A 713-nucleotide genomic window follows, 5' to 3' on the forward strand; every position below is an offset into this window, starting at 1 on the left:
GCCGCTGCCCTTGGGCCGCACCGTGTCGGAATCCCGGCGTGCGCGGGCGTCGCCGGCCAGGTGCAGGTGCCCCGCGCGCGGCGAGGTGGGCGCGCTGTAGGTGCCGCTGGCAGAAGCGGGGTGTGCCTGCATCACAGCTCCCCCTGCATTGGAATCTAGAGCTATCTCACAACTTTAATAGAAAAAGTATAAACAAGCGTGTTTTTTAGCTAACAAAATATTCAGAGAACATGAAAACATTTAAATCATGGCATCGCGCACTCCAGACATTTCTTACTTTGCTCGAGGGAGCAGGCACTTTGGCCTGCCCCGTGCACACCCTGTGCCATCACGTGGGTCTCTCGGGGACACCAGGGACGCGATGTGACCGTCACGTGACTGGCTGTGGATGTCAGATGGGCATCAAACGGGTTGGGGTTAGAGTTAGGACGGTTTCTGATTCGATAAAATTGATTCAAGTGGGTTTTGATTAGATGTAACTGCCCTGACTAGTTCCCACCTGCCTACTGGAGGAAACTGGCTCAAACATGTTCTGACCAACAGAAACAGGTTCACACTTGTCCTGAGGGTTCAAACCAGCACTGACCAGTTCAAACCACTTTTGACAGGATAAAATGGCCTTAAGCGGGTTCAGAACAGGTGAACGCCCTGGAAGCCAATCCTGACCGGCTCTGAGTGGATAAAAGTTTCAGACTGGAACAAACTGGTTCCAC

The 713-nt window shown here is 53.2% G+C and overlaps 1 protein-coding gene across 1 annotated transcript in view; it reads right to left on the reverse strand.

The window, feature by feature from the left end:
• The window catches only part of PDCD2 (programmed cell death 2), a 6,469-nt gene extending 6,337 nt beyond the window's left edge, over positions 1-132 (reverse strand). The window contains exon 1 of the mRNA XM_012734846.1: positions 22-132. Within this exon, the coding sequence (XP_012590300.1) occupies positions 22-132 (111 nt within the window). The remainder of the gene's footprint in view (positions 1-21) is intronic.
• Positions 133-713: the final 581 nt, after the last annotated feature.

The sequence above is a fragment of the Condylura cristata genome, unplaced genomic scaffold, assembly GCF_000260355.1.
Source record: "Condylura cristata isolate star-nosed mole 26May11 unplaced genomic scaffold, ConCri1.0 scaffold00076, whole genome shotgun sequence".
Lineage (NCBI taxonomy): Eukaryota > Metazoa > Chordata > Mammalia > Eulipotyphla > Talpidae > Condylura > Condylura cristata.